The following is a 17,448-nucleotide window of genomic DNA, read 5'->3' on the forward strand; positions in this document are numbered from 1 at the left end:
GCAGGATGGCTGTCTGGAATGCAGTACGATGGCTTGGCTTTTGGCATGTCTAGATGTACAGTCATAGTGTCAGACTTTTCCACACACAGAAAAAGATAAAGTTCATTGATTCAAATGTGTTCCAGTCTCTCACACTGGCAACCTGATTTCATGTATTGTTTCTTTCAAAAGACTACTAAGCCAGTTCAACACCTTGGCTCTCTTGACATCCTGAAACCTAACTTTCCTTTCTCAGCTCCTCATCCTCTTTCACAGTTGCTTCCTCAGATTCAGTGTTCATATTTCCATTAAAGTTAAGATCATTCTTGGAAAGTTTATCCTTGTTTACTACATTGCTTTAAATTGCCTTTCCTTCCTATCTGCGCCTCAATTTCTACCTGTTGGTACCTACTGTTGGACTGAGGAGCCAGCAGATGAAATAATCAGATGACTTTGACTATCCTCAATGCAGAAAGATTGAGTTTCGACCTCCCTCTTCCCCCGACCCTGTATCTAATCACCACTAGTCAATTAGCATCCACACAAATTTAGGGCCAAACCATATATTTGCGTATAATGTTAGGAACAAAAGCAAGGAGTTTAAAGAAACATGTGAACCTTTGGAGGCATTAAGTTCAACCTTACAGTTCTCGAAACTTATACGCCGCAGTTTACAGTTGACGGTCACGACGTACTCTGTGGCTTCTTGGAGCTTTGGAGGAGGAGCAGCGAGGAGATCCCTCGAGGCTGATGTCTACAGTGATGACTTGCAGTTGCTGGGCGAGGTAGTGAATGAGTGGTTGAGATGTCGGTTTGGCCTTCCTGATGGAGTAGGTGAAGGTGGCAGCTTTCAGAGCACCACTAAACCTGAAACTGAATAGAGTCTTGGAGAAGTGGTTCAGCTCAGTGATTTAGCTCGGTGGCTTAGCTCAGAGAGTCAGCGCAATAATTTAGCTCAGCTCTTAAGACTGCACCTTCATGGTAGTCATATATGCCAAAGAGATGCCCGTATGTGTTTGTCAGGCCCTGGTTAGCACTGACAGCGGCAACAGCGCTTATGCGCGCAGGCAGCTCTGGCTCAGAGAGTCAGCTCAGTGATTTAGCTCAGCTCTTATGACTGTACCTTCATGCTAGTCATATATGCCAAAGAGATGCCCGTATGTGTTTGTCAGGCCCTGGTTGGCACTGACAGTGGCAACGGTGCTTATCTGCGCAGGCAGCTCTGGCTCAGCTCAGTTGCATCCAGCTCTGCTTCCAGAGACAGCTTTCTCCTGAACCTGCTTCTCTTCTGATCCTTTCTCTGCTGTCTTCTTCTTGTTTCCTCTCCTCTGTATATGGGAGAGCCCATGCTTTATATAGGCTCTTGAATGGTCGAGTGCCATGTGCATAGACTTTAGTGTTGTGTGTAAAATCGCAGTTCTCAGTTAGGTCCATTTGTCCACTATGTTCATTAGCCATCAACAGGTGGCGCTAAAGTGGTCTCTTTCCCAGGCTTACAGTTTTAGCCTGAGGTGACATTTACAATACAACCCCGATGCCATTTTAGAACAACATTTATAACTCAACATATTAAATCATCTTTTACCTAACACTATGCTAAATTTTTTTCTGTTAACCGAAAAAAAAATTTTTTTGTAGTGATCCATTTTGGCCAAAATAAGAGGTAACCTGAACCTTTGTTAAATGATAAAGATCTTGCAGAATTCAGCTCTCTCACACATTCACATAAGCACTCTCTCATTTTGGCTCTCTCTTTCACTTTGTTCTGGTCTCAAGGTCAGGTTCAAGTGCTGCAGTGCAGAAGGAAAAAAGGTGTTTTCCTATTTCTCCATCAGACTGAAACAGGCACTCTAGCCAATCAGAGTTTTTGAGTGCTTTTCCAAACCTTTTGAGATTCACATATTGCTAATCTTGATCATCTTACTTAAAATTTCTCTAAAGAGCCATAAGGGGTTGCCACCATGCAGATAATATGCAGGCTGTCTGACAGTTCAGTTGCTGCCTTGAAAAACAGTGATCTGGCTTCAAAGTCCATTGTACTGTTTGAAAATTTCATGTCATTGTGCATATATGCTCTTTCTTCTAAGTAAAAGTTTTAGAAGGCATTGGTGAAGTTGTGAGAAATCCATGCTCTGCTTACAACCATATTTTTATGCGCAGCTCAGTCTTACTGTCTTAAGCTGTTCTACTATAGCTGTAATTCAAGCTAACTTTCTTTTGTATCATCATCACAAACTACCTTTACTGCATAATACCAACATTGACTACGTAAGATCAGTTATTCCAGCCTCATCAGTCTTAATGACATCTAACTTTATCTGCATTTTCATCCATTTTCCCACAGTTGCGTTGTCACTTGCCTCCTGTCTAGGTAACTGCAATTTTTTTGCACTGTGTACAAAGAGTTTTTAATCAGTGTCCAAGCTTATCTACAATACTTCAGAATCTATCTGCGTTATTTGTGCATTTTCTCAAAGACGGAATTAAAAATCTACCCACTAGTTTTTACCTACTTACAGCCTCACTCTCTCTCTATTCTCTCTAATGCACTTACTTCCTATGGTAAGCTAGAAGTTTTCTTTGTCTGCCTCTCTCTCAGCTACGTTGATTGTGCCTATCTGAAACAACCCCTTTTCCAGCCCTGAATTGGTGTCAGTGATTTCAAACATTACAGACAAAAATTTGTTTTCTTTGTTGCATTTGTTGTCCACCTTCACTTTTCTCATGTCTACTTTCTTTTTCTTTTCATGTAGCATCTTTATATTGAATTTTTTGAATAGGTCTGCATTTTAACTGATAAAATGGTTTGTGAAACTGGTAAAGTAGATGCTATACAAAAATAAATTGAGTTTATAGATTGTATATTTATCTATTATATTTAGAGTGACTTATGGAAAGTAAAGAATAGGGTTTTGTGTTTTCTCACATTCAGTATGATCAAATTAAATGCTATGTGCATTGAATGAGCATTGTAATCTTGAAACAGAGTCAACTATTATGCATGAAAATCAGGTGTTTCTTCATCGAGTGTCCCCGTGGGTGCTCCACAATAGGTGTCGGGCTTGCCCGGTGCCGCAGATCAGAAATCTTCCAGCAGTTTCTCATGGATCGCGCGTGCGCCGGCCCCCTGCGTGCCCCTGGCCGCGTGCGCGATCCGGTCCCCACCAGTTCCTTCTCGACCGCCATCAGCTGCAGACGGAATCCGGTCAGGCTACGGCCAGAGTCAGATTAGACAGTGTTTCTACGTGTAAATTGTTGGTTTTTTCCAGTTTAAAAAAAAAATATATATATATATATATATATATAATAAAAGAGAGAGAGGAGCGGAGAAGAAGAGTGGATGTGAAGGCCAGTAGGCTGCCTGCTGCCCTGCAGGCCGGTGTCCGCGATTCGGGTAAACAGGCACGGATTAAGTGCTAAGTACCCTATTAACAGTAAGAGACTCACTGCGATGGCCTCTTGAGGTTTTAAAAAGTGTGAGTCTTGCCGCGAAGCTATGCCGGCCTCCGATGGGCATAATGAATGTATCCGATGCCTGGGGGAATCACACGTTACCCAGAAGTGTTCCCACTGTGCTAAGGTCACAGCCAGGGCCAGGAAAGACAGAGAAATGAGTCTTAAAATGCTGTTGTTTGACAAGGCCCTCCATCCAGACTTCCCGGAGAGGCCTCAACCAGAAGGGCCCTCTGGGTTCCACAAGAGGAAGGCAGCTTCCTTGACTCCCTCGGTGCAGAAACGGAGGAAGCTCTCCCCAGCTCGATCCTTGCCGGCGGTTTCAGCGAGCAGGACGGGCGGAGCGCACAGCCCCCAGCAGCATACTCAGGCAAGCGGCAGCACACGTGGCAGAGTCTGAGCCTCCGATTACAAAACAGCCGGCACGCACGGCGCCCAGAGCATCAGCCAGGCAAGCGCCCGAACAGGCGGCACCGACCCCCGCGGCACCAAGGGTGCAGGACCAACAGGCACGGAGCCTGCAGGCACCGGAGGACATTACCTGCGTGGCACTGCAGCTGAGCGGGCCGAGCGCGGCGCCGACAGCGAGGCCGAGATCCCCGGCACGGGAGGGGAAAGGCAAGAACAAAAACCCGGCACTGCAGCCCTTCTCCGGACAGGGCTGCGCTGCTACTGACAACAGGCCCTCCCCCTGTGCTACACACGCCGCCCAGAAGGCCTGGGTCTCCAGGGGCCTATCCAGAATCTCCTTCTCCGTTCCTCCAACCACAAACCAGTTTCACCGCTATCTCGCTCTCCCAGACATCGGGGATACACACCCCGAGAGTGGTCCAGGTCTCCATCCCTGGACCCGTGCCCGTGCTGCCATGGTCGTTCTTATCATGCTGGACACAGACACCCCAGGCCTACGCCCAGGGGCAGGTCCCCCCCAGCCGTCCAATATCCCCGTGGACACTCTGGATCGGGGATAGAAACACAGTTAGCTCAAGGGGAGTTAATTTTAGAACCCCGAGACTTTCCTTCACAAGCCTCCAGCGAGCAGGTGTATCGTCGGCCACAGGATCCTGAGAGTTCAAGGGAGGTTCATCCTAGTGGTTCCTCCTCATCCTCCCCAGGTGAGGCCATGGCCCCCAGGGATGTCACTCCCCAGGATGACCTCAAACAGTTCCAGGAGCTGTTTAAAAGGGTGGCTTTCACGCAAGGCATTCAAACGGCAGAAGTGCAGGAGAAACATCACAAACTCCTGAAAAATTTGAGACCCCCGGCTTCATCCAAAATTGCTATCCTGCTGGACGAAGCCATTATGGAGTCAGCCACTACCACATGGCAGACTCCGGCCTCCGTTCCGCCAATGAACAAGAGAGCGGATAAGAAGTACTTCGTCCCGGCAAAGGGCATGGAGTTCCTCTTCAGTCACCCACAACCAAATTCTTTGGTGGTCGAGTCGTCCCAGCAGAGGTCAAAGACTTCTCAGTACAAATCGGGGGATCAGACAAAGATGCCAAGAAGGTAGAGCTGTTTGTCAGGAAGGTATATTCCTCTTCCACCCTGCTACTGAGAGTGGCAAATTATGCGGCACACCTAGCGAACCATAATTTTGATAATTACTCCAGGCTTACTTCTCTCAAGGATTCGCTTCCGGAAGATAAGAAGCCAGTGTTAAAGGCAATTGTGCAAGAGGGCTATGCAGCTTCGAGGACGGGAGTCCAGATCGCCCTGGATGTGGCAGATACGGCAGCACGCTCAACGGCTACAGCAGTGGTCATGCGTAGAGAATCTTGGCTCCAGACATCGGGTATCCCGAGGAACCTACAGGCGAAGATCATGGATCTTCCCTTTGACACGGAAAAGTTGTTTGCAGACTCAACCGACTCGGTCCTCCACTCCAGTAAGGACTCGAAAGCTACACTTAGAACCCTGGGTATTTATACTCTTCCATATAGGAAGAAAAAATATTACCCTCAGCAAAGACGCTACGCGTACCAACCACAGCGTATGCACTATCAACGGGGCTACGACCAAGGGCGACATCAACAACAGCAACAGTACAGAACTCCCAGGTGACGTTCTCAAAAAAGCCATACGCCCTCGGGACGGGCCCAAAGGCAACAAGTTTGACGGGCGTGTCGAGGGCTGCACTATCACTACCATCGCGCAATGCCACTCTCACCTCATGTTCCATCATCGCCTCAGACTTTTTCACTCCCAGTGGCAAAAGATCACCATAGACAAATGGGTGCTGGAGATCATAGCCACAGGTTACGCGATCCCCTTCCAGTCGCTCCCACCGACGAAGCCTCCTTCCAGGCCTCACCTCCGGGACGCTACACACGAGGTGGGGCTCAAGCAGGAGGTGGACCACCTTATGTTCATAGGGGTGGTGGAAAGAGTGCCGGAACAAATCCGGGGAAAGGGTTTTATTCATGCTACTTCCTCACAGAGAAGAAAACAGGAGGCTGGAGGCCCATCTTAGATCTTCGTGGCCTCAACCGCTACTTACGCAAGCAACGTTTTCGGATGATTACAGTCTCCTCCATACTCACGGCACTGGACGATGGAGGTTGGTTTGCAGCCCTCGACTTACAAGATGCTTACTTTCCTAAACGATCCACCCAGCACACAGGTGCTTCCTCCGCTTCATGGTCGGCAAGGAACACTTCCAGTACAGGGTTCTTCCGTTCGGCCTCTCCTCGGCCCCCAGAGTCTTTACCAAAACCCTGGCAGTGGTGTCAGCCTACCTGCACAGACAGGGGGTGTTTATATTCCCATACCTGGACGACTGCCTACTGAAAGGGGCCTCGAAGGCAGAGGTCCTACGCATGATCCGCGTCACAGCGGACGCGTTCTCTTCGCTGGGCCTAGTCATCAACCTCGCGAAGTCAAAGACCGACCCCACACAAGACATAGAGTTCATAGGGGCACGCATAAACTCTATCACAGCAAGGGTGTACCTACCCGACGCCCGCTTCCACGCCATCAGTTCGCTGGTGCAAGTCATCACATACAGCCCCACGGTTGGTTTTTTGCAATTCTAAAACAATTAAGGCTTCATTCAGAAAAGCATTTGAGCTCCTTACTTTACTAGGACATATGCACGTGTGTAAGGGCTATTCCTGAGCACAGAAGGTCCTGAATCAGAGCCTTAGTGAGTACCCACACCTTTGCGTATAACGATAAATTTTACACACTTGGTTTGCCTAGTTTGCAATTAATTAATCTGTTACATTCACAGTTTTAAATGAGCGATGGTAAAAATTAACAGGGGCTGTATCGGGATAATTACCCACAAAATTCTGAAGCTATACTAACCAAATATAAGGTACTGTCTAAGACAATATGTAAAGAAAAATACTTGTGGCAACTAAAAATACTGTGCAGCTCTCATAAAATAGCAAAAGAGTAGGAGAAAATGTAACACTTAAACCTCTGAGAGTCTGATTCCTCAATCTGTATTGACAGGAAGAAGCCTTAAGTCTCAGGGGAAAAGGAAAGGCAATCTGTTTATTTGGGAAGATTTCTTTTTTAAAGATTGAAATGTATGTAATTTTGGTGTGAAAAGAGTAGCTGCAGATCTCGGGGAAAAAAAGAGAGCACATGCATTCATTAGGAAAGATAAGTACATTTGAAAAGATTAAAAACTTTTAAAAATATTAGTTTTCTCTGTTTCATTATATTGTATATCATCCTTGAAGGTAACTAGACTTATATTTTGAAAATACGTATCTCTTTTATTTCCAACCGTATACAAAAGTCTGGTTTTAGAAAGAAAATCCAGGATACTTTATTTTTTCACTAAATAATTGGAAAACTTTTGAATTCTAGCAAAGGAAGAAGCAAATTGTGCAGTGTGCGACAGCCCTGGAGACCTCCTAGATCAACTTTTTTGTACGACCTGTGGGCAGCATTACCATGGGATGTGCCTGGATATACAAGTCACACCTTTAAAACGAGCAGGTTGGCAGTGTCCCGACTGCAAAGTGTGCCAGAACTGCAAGTAAGTGAACATGGGGCATGGTTTTACATATGCTGAGATTTTAATAACAAAACATTGCTAATAAAACTGTTCATTTTTAACTGTTTGTTCTAAAAATAAATATTGTATTGCCAAAGTAAGTCTGCTTGGCTCAGTCCTAATTTAAAATACTAATGAAATCCCAAAGCTTCTGAATCTTCGTCAAAAAAGAGCTGAGATGGGCCTTCTATGTGTTAGGTACCTTGTCACTGTCTGAAAGTGTTCTTTGTGCAAGACTGATCCTTCAATTTCAGAATAATTTGTAGAAGGAGTGAGCTGATGAGTCATTGCTAAAATGAATTTGTGGCTTGCTTTAGGAACTTGAAGGTGATGACAAGTCAAGAGCAAACGGTGATAAAACAGCCATCTGAAACAATGAAATAGTCTTTTTATGGGGGTTCACAATGAGCCTGGAATATGCCTGTAAAATTATTATCATAAGATTTAATGGCCACATCTACATGGCCCATTAGCACAGCGCTGCTGCCGGCAACCCTATGCTAATGACAGTTCAAGAAATTGCAAATGGAGGATCATTTGCAAACTCATGAAGCTAATTAGCATAGCAGTGCAAGATTTTGCTGTTGGCAGGGGGGTGCTGGCAGTACAGAGGCCGTGTGGATATGCCTCTGCCGTCTAAGTCCCCCTGTGTTGCCAGTCCCTTATGCCACATGGCCTCTGTACTGCTGGCATCCTTCTTCCCAAAACAAAATGGGAAGAAAAGGCTTTCAAAATCAGGGGTCCTTTTGAAAGGCCCCAGGCTACACAGGTGGCATGCGTTTTGAAAGTGGCACTTTCGAATCGTGCGTGGCTGCTATTATTTTAATGAGGCACTGCATATTCATGGCAGTGCTTCAGCATCTTATGAAATCCCTCATTAAGAGGGGGCTAGTGTAGACATGGCTGCAGTGAGGTTTACTTACTTTGAAATAAGCCAACCACTGTAGAGAAATTATTTCAAAATAGCAGTTGTTGTATAGATGCCAGGAAAGTTATTGCAAAATAAGGGCTGTTATTTTGAAATAACTGCTGTGTAGACATACCCTAAGATAGGGGTGAGCAAACTTTTTACGTCAGACCCAACTTTTCATTCCTGCAATTGGCAGGACACTCCACCACCACCACCTGGCTAATGTAATCCAAAACAATGGAAATTTAGGTTATGTTTAATATAAACATATATTTTAAAAAATGGGCACATGTAAGAAAATAAGTATGTAGAATGTAAAGTATTATTAGTCGGTATATAAATGTGAATACACATCTATAAAAACAGTAACATTTCAACATTTTAAAGAGATGGATCGACCTAACACATAGGCAATCATCTTGAAATTTCATACACGTACACACTGAGCTTTGCTCACTCCTGCGCTAAGAGAACTAGATTTGGAATCTTCTTCCTTAATTATTTTTACACATTTTCATATATATAGTTCTAGCATTATAGGCTTATTGACAGACTGAATAGGCCAACCTTTTCTTTTTTGAAAAAAATATCACTGAATGGTGTATTTTGAGAAGGAGGAAGAATTACATAGGCTTTCCAGGCACACAAACAAGGTGGAATGTTTCAAATGTGGAGCTGATTCCCCTGGATGGAATTATCTCTAAAGATGTTAATTTTGAACTAAATTTTCCTTAAGCTTTCAAATATAGTGCCAAAAATTATGTCTCAGATGCATGTATAGCCATCTAAATAAAAAATGCTGATTTCCAGAATTCATTGGAGTGTTCAGTGTTTGGCAGTTTTGAATAAAGACAACTTTTAGTTTCTTTATTGTAGATTTAAGTGCCTGCCTTTAGACAGCTATTATTTGAAACTTGGATGCAAAAGGAGTTCTGTGCCCAACTATCCTGGTTTTGCTCATAGAATACTTTCTAAGAAGTGGATTTTTTTGTTTTGTTTTTTCAGTCTGATTGGTTTTAAATGGCCTTTGTTTTTAAATGTCGTCATTGACATATTTCTTAGGCATTCTGGGGAAGATAACAAGATGCTGGTGTGCGATACATGTGACAAAGGGTACCATACTTTTTGTCTGCAACCGGTTATGGACTCTGTACCTACAAATGGCTGGAAATGCAAAGTAAGTTGAACAAATTTTAAGAACTTTTTGATTGCATGTGTGGCCAAACTTTGATATCGTTGCTCATGTGAAGTATGACCTTATTCCATATTTATTGCTTTTCAGATCAGAGTGATTATTTGTGGACTAAGGTGGTTTTTTGAAGTTAGTAAAACTGACAAAATTCAAGCCCTAAATAGACGGGGAAGAAAGTATTTGTTTGTTTTTAAATCCGTATAGATGTGCAAATGAGTGTAACGTTAAGACAACACTCTAGCCTCTTTAATCCTTGAGAATTTCATACATGTGATACTGGATATCATAAATTATTTTTTAGATATTTTCTAGTGACTGTAAATATGGGAGTCTAACTAAAAATGTGGTTTTTAGGTTTGCTTGAAACTCCATTTCACAGAGACATCTCGCATAATCTTTTTAATTTTTTACTCCAGTATTGCATGATTTATTTTATTCATCTTTTGAGTGAAGAATGTGTTGCCTCTAAGCCAGAAGCTTACACTACTGTAAAGAATTGTTGCCAGCCAGTCAGCTTGCTGGAAGCCTAGAGCTTATTTACTTGTTTGTTTTTTTTTTAAAAAAAGGGAGGGGGGGCAGCTAGAGAAAAAACAGCATATTGATAAAAATATGTTGCATCTTTAAAATTAAACTTCTGTAGATAAGATGTTCCCAATGTATGCAAAATCTGAATAAGAAATCTTTAACCATATTTAGTTTTTTTATGACCTAGTGTTTGAACAGCATTTTGAATACAAGTTTTATTATCACATGTGTAAGGCAAGTACTGTAGACAGTGTCTGTGTGTTTACTTCTATTTTACAGTTTAGAAGATTGAGGTGCAAACCTGAAGGAAGTTGCCCAGGTCCACAAACAGTGCAGATCTGAGATTAGAACTCCAGAGATTTTGATTTCCCATCTTATATCTGTTCCTTTAGATCAGGCGTGTCCAGCTGGCGGGCCGCATGCGGCCCTGGACAGCTAGTAATGTGGCCCCACAAGATCGTAAACTTTTAACATTATTATGTGATTTATATACATTAACTATATTTTGTATGCGGCCCAAGACAATTCCTCTTCACTCAATGCGGCCCAGGCACTCCAAAAGGTTGGACACCCATGCTTTAGATTATGCTGACAAACAGAATGTGGCTGTTCCGTGTTGGTTCAGTGAGCAACAGACACATCATTGCACTAATATCAATCATGTTTGTTCTTCAAGTACTGTCCCCCTGGGTGCTCCTCTCTGGGTGTTGGTGCATCCTTGCACTGGTGGTTGAAGATTCTTCTATAACCATGGTTTTCCACACCATGCGTGTGCAGTAGCTCCTCCTGCATCAAGTGCTTGGATGAGGGTCACTAAACCCAGTCCTGCATCACTGGGTCAGCCTCATGGTGAGGACCAGGAGAGTCCAAGCCAACAGGCTCAAGACTTATCTGTACAAAAAGTCCCTCCAGCCTCTGGCCCTGAAGCAGCCCTCCGCCGAGAAACTGTCATGGGAGACAAAGGGTACAGACTCTGTGTGCCCTTCTACCTTGGTCAGCATTCCATCCGCAAAGGCAGGCCCTTCTCCAGCATGTTCCTAGCCTCCAGTGCCATCCTCATGGGCCATGCCAGTTGAAAAAACTGCTGTGATATCCCTGGTACTGTCACAGCCAGCTGAAGAGGGTGCGCTCGGAGCTAAGTGCCAACATTTGGTGCCTCTACCCCGAGCATTTGAGGGCCTCAAAAAGCGAGACCCTGCCCTTGGTGCCATGCCTGGAGCGCAAGCAGCACTGTTCCAAGTCTTTGTGCTGCTCGCATGAGGCACTGGACTCAACACCATGCAAGTCCAGGGCCACAGTTCTACCCCACTTTCATGCAGCACCCAGGTTGCTGAAGCCCCAGCACTGGAGCGCAACACATCATCTAAACAGCGCCGTGAAGACTCTCCACCAACAACGCATATGGCACCATCCCCAGGACCTCCTTGCTTGCTATACCATGTATACCCAGGGCTGCCCACATCCCCATGTTCATGTAGATGCTCAGGGTTCTCACACAGCTTGGGAGCCAAACTGCCTACCCCGGGAGGTGGTGGTTCCAATCACAGGTGTGTCCTCTCATCACAGTACTCCAGCCCCATGCACTCCAACTGGGAAGACATACCTCCTACCATGGCTGACCAACAGCCACCCCCACCCTGTTTTGCACACCACAAGAACCAGTTTCTCAATGGTCACCTTGGCAGGTGCAGTTGCCCGACTCCCATGCTCTGCTGGCAGTGTCCATGTTTTCCAGGGACTACCCCATGTCACCACAGCCCACCACATCAGCAAGGTATCAACCATCACAGCACCCTGGGGCTGAGGATGCTTTTTCAGAGGGTGAGAATAGATCCCCGCTGCACCACTCCTTGTATTCACGAGGGAACAGTCCTTTTGATTTCACCTCCCTCTACAGATGACTCACCAGCTTTCCAGGAGCTGTTTCGGTGGGTGGCTCAGGCCCAGGAATGGGAACTGCAGGAGGTGCTAATTAAAAAATAGAGACATCTCTGCACCCTGCAGCCTCCCTGTTCCTCAAAAATTGCGATGCCCATGGATGAGGCCATTATGGACCCTACCAACATCATCTGGCAGATGCCAGCATCCATTCCTGCCACTAACAAGAGGGCTGATAACTGATACTTTGCTGCTTCTAAGGATACAGTTTCTGTTTACCCCTCCTTAGCCAGATTTGTTAGTGGTGGATCCTCCCTGCAATAAAACCAAATCCTTTCAGTCCACTCTTCAGGACAGAATGAGTAAGAAGTGGGATGACATGGGACACAACCTTTATTCCTCTGGAACAGTGTTTCTGAAGGCGGGAAACTACGTGGCCATGCTCGCCAGCTATGACCACCTAAACTACTCCAGACTGCGGAAGTTGGTTCCTACCTTGCCCAAACAGCAGTGCCCATCCCTCATGAATGTAATCCACAAAGGGCACGTGATCTCCTGCACAGCATTCAGTCTGTGATGAATGTGGTGGACATGACAGCTAGGGTCACAGCTTCCACCATAGTCATGAGGCACTCATCATGGCTCCAGCCCTTGGGGGTCCCCAGGGATCTGCAGTAGAAGGTGGAGGACCTTCCCTTCGACAAAATTCATCTGTTAGCAGAGGAGATGGACGAGGTCCTTTACTCTGTGAAGGATTCTTGCACCACTCTGCGTATGCTGAGGATGTACACCCCCCATTCAAGCAGGCCCAGTACTGTCCTTATCGGAGACCACGGGAGAAATTTCAACCGCAACTGCAACTCTTCGAACCTTGTCAATGGCACAGATCCCAGCAGCAAAGACCTCATTGGAAATCACACCAACAGCCCACGGCATCCCACCCTCAACATCCTAAGCAGCAGTTCTGAGGGCGTGGCTGGGAGCCTGAGAGATCTTTCTGCTCCAGCCATTGCACAGTATGGGTGCCATCCATTCCACCACCACCTCCGCCCTTTTTTCCGCCACTGGGCCGCCATTACTTTGGACAAGTGGGTCCTGCAGCTAGTGACCCAGGGGGACTCTCTCCCATTTCCCTTACCCTTCCCCATGCCCCTCTACCCTGTCCCTCTTCAGGGACCCTTTTCATGAGCATCTCCTCAAGCAAGAGATACAGCACCTCCTCTGTCTGGGTGCTGTCAATCCAGTCCCCACAGCGTTTCAGGGCAGGGGGTTTTAATCCATGTACTTTCTGACCCAGAAGAAAAATGGGATGGAGGTCCATCCTCAGCCTCAGGAGGCTCAACAAATAGATTCTATATCAGTGGTTCCAGATGATAATTCTCCCTACCATCATTCTGGAACTGGACAGAAATGACTGGCTCTCAGCTCTCAACCTACAAGGTGCCTATTTCCACATTACTACTGACCCGGCGCACAGGAGTTTCCTTCGCTCTACAGTGGGATCCCACCGTTATCAGTACCAGATCCTCCTATTTGGGCTCTCCACTGCAAGAAGGGTACTCTCCAAAACTTTGGTGGTCGTGACTGTCCACCTGAGTTGTTATGGGGTCATCATCTTCCCTTATATGGACGATTGTCTTGTAAAAGGACCATTGTTCCTGGACCCTTTGTATGGTGACAGTTGCCACAGACCTCCTGCTAAACTACATACAAACTATGAGAAATCCACAGTTCAACCCACGCAGTCCCTAGAGGTCTTTGGAGCTCACATAAACACTATCACCACTAGGGCCACTCTCTTGCTTCAAAGAGTCCAGATCCTGCCTAGTCTTATCCTGGTGGTGCGACTCTCTCCCGCCGTCATGGTGTGTATTTGCCTCAAGCTGCTGGATCAGATGGCTGCTACCACATGAGGTCGAGCTGGCCAGAATTCACATGCAGTGACTTCAGTCCCGTCTTACCACATGCTGTGCCCTGGGCAGGGACGCACTGTCCAAAACCTTGGCCATATCGCTATGCTTTCTCGCCTCCCTTCAGTAGTGGACGTGTCCACACAACATTCTCACAGGGATGCCATTCTACCAGCTGTCCTTATCTATTACCCTTACTATTTATGCCTCCCTTACAGGATGCAGGGCCCATTTGGGTTCTTATATGGTCCAGGGCAAATAGTCCTTTACCGAGCAAGTGCTCCACATAAACCTTCTGGAACTCAGAGCAGCCCACTATGCCTGCTGGCATGTCCAACAGCACCTCACACACAGTTCAGTCAACAGCCTCACTGACAACACTACCTGTATGTATTATATCAACCATCAGGGCAAGGTCCGGTCCCCATATCTATGCGCAGAGGCCATAAAACTGTGGACTTGGTGCCTTCAGCACTGCATTACTCTGGTGGCCACATATCTCCGTGGGTACTGAACATGACTGCGGACTGCCTCAGCTGCTCATTCAGCAATCACCGTGAGTGGGAAATCAACACGCTGGCCCTCAATCATGTGTTCCAGCTTTGGGGCCAACCATGCACAGACCTGTTTGTGACCCAAGTTAACAGAAAATGTCACCATTATTGCTCCAGAGCAAGTCTGGGGAGACACTCTTTCAGGGAGACCTTCTCTATCAAATGGGATGTGCCACTTGTCTGCGCATTTCTTCCCCTTCCCTTGATTCACAAGCTTCTGGTCAAGGTTAGATTGGGTCAGGCTCACCTTATCCTGATAGCCCCAGCGAGGCCAAGACAAACTTGGTATCCATACTTGTACCAGATGTCAGTGGCAACTTCACATCCCTTTCCTTCTTACTGCAACCTACTGTCTCAGGACTTCAGCCACAGCCTTCACATTGATCAATATGTGGCTCCTTCATGATAGCTCAGTGGCTTGAGCATTAGCCTGCTAAACCCACGGTTGTGAGCTCAATCCTTGAAGAGGCCATTTAGGAGTTTGGGGCAAATAAATAAATAAATAAGTGGGGAGAGGGGGATAGCTTAGTGGTTTGAGCATTGTCTTGCTAAACCCAGGGTTGTGAGCTCAATCCTAGAGGAGGCCATTTAGGGATTGGGGCAAACAGATGTCAGGGGTGATGCTTGGTCCTGCCAAAAAAAGGGCAGAGCACTGACTAGATGACCTCCCGAGGTCCCTTCCACTTCTAGGAGGTATGTGTGTATTTCCAATTACATGATTCCAGAATGCTGAAATCACATGCTCTGAGGGGGTAAAAAGGGTTATTGTTAACAGCAGACAGGAGTCCACATGCAAGTCCTACCTTTACAAGTGGACACAGGTCTCTCAGTAGTTGGGTGCATCCCATTCCTTCTTACACCACGCCCCTTCCTGTTCTCAACTGCCTGCTGCACCTACATGAGTCGGGCCTAGCCGTCAGTACTTTCTGGGTGTATGCTGTGGCATTGGTGGCGTTTCACCAAGTGGAGGATGGGATCTCCTTCCTCACACATCCCATCACCAAACATTTTCTGACGGCTCTGTAAAACACTTTCCCATCACTACGTCCTCCGACCTCGATCTAGGACATTAACCATGTACTCAACTGTCTATGAAGCTGCCCTTTGAGTTCCTGGCCATGTGTTCCTGTCTCCATCTGTCAATGAAGTTCTCACTTTTAGTCACCATCACATCGGTCAGAAAGGTTGGGGCACTTGCCGCTTTCATGGCTGAACTTCCTTATATGGTGTGTACCAAGGATTGAATCACTCATCCTAAGTTTCTCCCGAAGGTTCCCTCTCCATTTCACATCAGTGAATCTATCCACTTACCCGCATTCTTCCCAAAGCCACACTTTGATCCCGCATGTGCAGCCTGGCCCACTCTGGACATTTGTCAAGCAGTGGCCTTCTACATTGATTGCATGAAGCCTTGGCACAAATCTCCTAGGGTCTTCTTATCCACAGAGCGATCCAAGGGCCTGTCCGTTTCATATCAGTGACTAAGTGGATCTCCACCTATATCCACACTTGCCATACACTTCACCAAAGAGAGCTTCTAGGTGCTGTCACCGCCCATTCTACCTTAGCTGTGTCTTCCGCCGCGCCTTTCTCAAGAATATACCCCACATGGACATATGCAGTGCAGCGACATGTTCTTGCAGCAACATGCTTACACAGCATGTTTTCTTCCACTGTTTTCTCCATTCAAGTGGGTTAAGTAGTTCTGTTGCCTGTAATCGTTACTGGGCTCCAAATCAACCTCGAAAGTGTGACTACTGCTTTTATAGTCACCCAGAGTGGAGCACCCACGGGGACGCCAGTTGAAGAAGAAGGGGGAGTTATTCACTTTGTGCAGTAATGATGGTTCTTTGAGATGTGTCACGCTGGGGGTGCTCCACTTTTCTCCCTTCTTCTCCTGCTTTGGTGTGTCCTGCTCTATTTGCTAGAGTAGAGAAGCAATAGAGGGGTCCATGCTGCACATATGCCAGATAGCTCAAGGAGGCGCTACTGCACATGTGTGGGAAACCACAGCTATAGAAGAATATCTGAGTGCCAGTGTGAGGATGCACCGACACCCAGAGTGGAGCACCCACAGGGGGGCCACATCTCAAAGAACCCTCATTACTGAACAAGGTGAGTAACTCCCCTGTCTTTGATATTCCAATGGTGTAGATACACTTTTGCGATCCGTGTCATGGGCTCAGTAGCCTCAGCTTTAACCACAGCAGTTCTGCCTATCTATAGCGTTGCTACATCTTTAGGAGGAAGATATTTTAAGGAAAAGACCTTTTAACAACAGCCATTCATGAAGAAATCATTTTAGTTAAAAACATTTCAAGTATTTTAGTGTCTTGAGTGCTTGCCTTTCTTTTTCACAGCAACATTTTAAAAATTGGATGTCTACTAAACTGATGCTTGATTATAATCTCTTGCCTGACATAAATGTGATTTGAAGTATGGACAGTTTTTGGAACTTGATCTGTGGTGTGTACTTATCACATTTCCCTGTGAGTTAGAGTAGTTGGAGCTGTCTAACTCTCAGATATAGGCTTGCAGTTATGCTATCAGAACTGTGTAAAATATCAGTAAGGAGTTAAGCATATATATTTTAAAATATGTATAATGATACTGCTGCAAAACAAACTAAAGTTTCATTAATCTTGGCTAGAATTGTCCGTGATGCAAAATAAAATAAAATAAAAAACTCAAGGAATGAATGAGGGGAGGAACAGCCCATTGTTTCCTTTTTTGAGCTTTCCTCAGACAGTTTCTTCTTGGGGAGCATGGGAATGCCCTTAAGACAGAACAGGCAGTGAGTGTGCACACCAAACCTGGTAGATTTTGGGGTATCTGCTGGGGTCACAGTCTTCTCTGAGAGGGTCTTGTTTTACCTCATGCCCCATACACTTCATGTGGGAAATGGTAAATCGACATGCTGAAGAATACATCTGGGCATTAACTCCAGAAATGGTGTCCCTGCTGCTATAACATGCTCTTTATATCTGTCAAATTAATATGCCTAACTTATAAGAAGGGACCATAATGATTATCTA

The 17,448-nt window shown here is 45.8% G+C and overlaps 1 protein-coding gene across 8 annotated transcripts in view; it reads left to right on the top strand.

Annotated features, from left to right (window-relative positions):
- Positions 1–17,448, top strand: part of KMT2C (lysine methyltransferase 2C) — a 346,453-nt gene that overhangs the window by 191,126 nt on the left and 137,879 nt on the right. For all 8 annotated transcript variants that reach the window (XM_074985089.1, XM_074985087.1, XM_074985090.1 and 5 more), the window contains 2 exons: positions 7,255–7,426; positions 9,417–9,531. In XM_074985089.1, coding sequence (XP_074841190.1) covers positions 7,255–7,426; positions 9,417–9,531 — 287 coding nt within the window. The remainder of the gene's footprint in view (positions 1–7,254; positions 7,427–9,416; positions 9,532–17,448) is intronic.

The sequence above is a fragment of the Carettochelys insculpta genome, chromosome 2 (genome assembly GCF_033958435.1).
Source record: "Carettochelys insculpta isolate YL-2023 chromosome 2, ASM3395843v1, whole genome shotgun sequence".
Lineage (NCBI taxonomy): Eukaryota > Metazoa > Chordata > Testudines > Carettochelyidae > Carettochelys > Carettochelys insculpta.